Source organism: Gavialis gangeticus, unplaced genomic scaffold (genome assembly GCF_001723915.1).
Source record: "Gavialis gangeticus isolate Ggan-Ray unplaced genomic scaffold, GavGan_comp1, whole genome shotgun sequence".
NCBI lineage: Eukaryota > Metazoa > Chordata > Crocodylia > Gavialidae > Gavialis > Gavialis gangeticus.
In genome coordinates, this window is record NW_017729034.1 from 39,977,054 (window position 1) to 39,978,603 (window position 1,550).

Below are 1,550 nucleotides of genomic sequence, written 5' to 3' on the forward strand. Positions count from 1 at the left end.
TCTCTGTATGCCACAGATAATGCTATTTTAAATTTTAGGGTGTGCCACACTTAAAGGCCTGATATGCCACAAATGGCATGTGTTTGCCATCCTATCTTTAACAGATGGCATATATATTTTTACTTGTGGTACCAGTTTAGCTGAGAATTGCAATTTATTTCAGCATAGCTGTCTGTTTGGGGGAGGCTTTGATTTAAGTGAAAATGAGGGTGAGGATGCTGTCACCTTGCACACTTGTTTTTTATAGACTTACTGGCTTTGTTCACCATTTAAGAAGACTGAGGAGTGACTATTTTTAGTAGGTATTGTGGTAAAGGAGTATAAACATTGGAATGGGGTTACTCATCTCAGCAGGTGCCATAAGTAGCAAAAAGGATTATTTCTGACTCTTTTCCCACACTCCTAATGAGTACATTTTCAAAGCAGGCCAAAGGATTCAGCTATACCTCCCATTAACATTATTGCAATATATGGTTTAAATTATTATGTATTACTTTGAAACATAACCTTTATAAGAATGGTTGATTTAGTTGGAAGGTAATGACAAACATTCTTGTTACAGCTTATTAATATACAGTAAAGTTCTCCTACCTTCGCACCCTCTTTATGTCTGTGTTTCTTATTTAAACTTAAATAGTTCAAAGGGAAACCAGGTCTGACTTCACTGTGGTTACAAACTTGGATTTTCCTGTGCCTAATTTTCTGCTGTTCTTAAGTTTTTTATTCCAGACTCTGTAAGTTTTATCATAGTATTGACTGTTTCGTCAGGGAGCTGCCAGGGAAGAACTATATATATAATAAATACATTGATCATGATAACAGTTTAGTGTGAGTACCTCTTTGAACTTTTGTTCAAATCTTTCCTGGTGTAACTTTACTGATGTTGGTGACCTTATAAAAAGTAGGAAATTGGCCCTAGTATTTTCTTTCATGCAATCGAAAACATAACCGTATAAAAATGACAGAAATAAAGTCCACAATGGATGGATAATGTGGATCATGTTGTCTGTGGTATCTGAGCGGCTTTCAGTCTTGTTCATATTTTTATCCCCACAAAGCTCCTAATTTCACCATTTTCAGGAAAGAAGCTGAGGCGCATTGAGACAGCATGACTTGTCCAAAGTCATACAGGCTAGGGACAGATGATCAAAAAGCCTGAGCCTGAATTGCTTCAATCTTTGCAGGTTAGTCTAACCTGGCTATGCTAAGTCACTTTGTAACTCCACAGACATCCCCTCTGGACTGAAAAAAAATGCCCATACATGCCTGGAATGGCTTAGAGTAGAAACGGGGTGGAGGCTAGAGCAGCTCTCCCTTCCCTTCTACAGTGCTGAGATGTGGGGGGCATGGCCAGGACCCAGCAGGACACTGTGATTAGGGACCCCCCCCCAATAACAGAGCATTTATCAGCTCTGTTATCAGCATTTAGCACCCCATCAGAAAATGAAGCCTCGCTCATTAGTTTGAGCTCTTGTTAAACAGCTTTTTTCCCAAGGAAGGAATGCAGGGACATTACCAGCTGACCTGCTAATTAGCTCCAAAAGCCATAA

At 39.3% G+C, this 1,550-nt stretch overlaps 1 protein-coding gene across 1 annotated transcript in view; it reads left to right on the forward strand.

Moving 5' to 3' along the window:
- Positions 1-517: 517 nt before the first annotated feature.
- Positions 518-1,550, forward strand: part of SMYD3 (SET and MYND domain containing 3) — an 895,363-nt gene continuing 894,330 nt past the window's right edge. The window contains exon 1 of the mRNA XM_019526714.1: positions 518-537. Coding sequence (XP_019382259.1) covers positions 518-537 — 20 coding nt within the window. The remainder of the gene's footprint in view (positions 538-1,550) is intronic.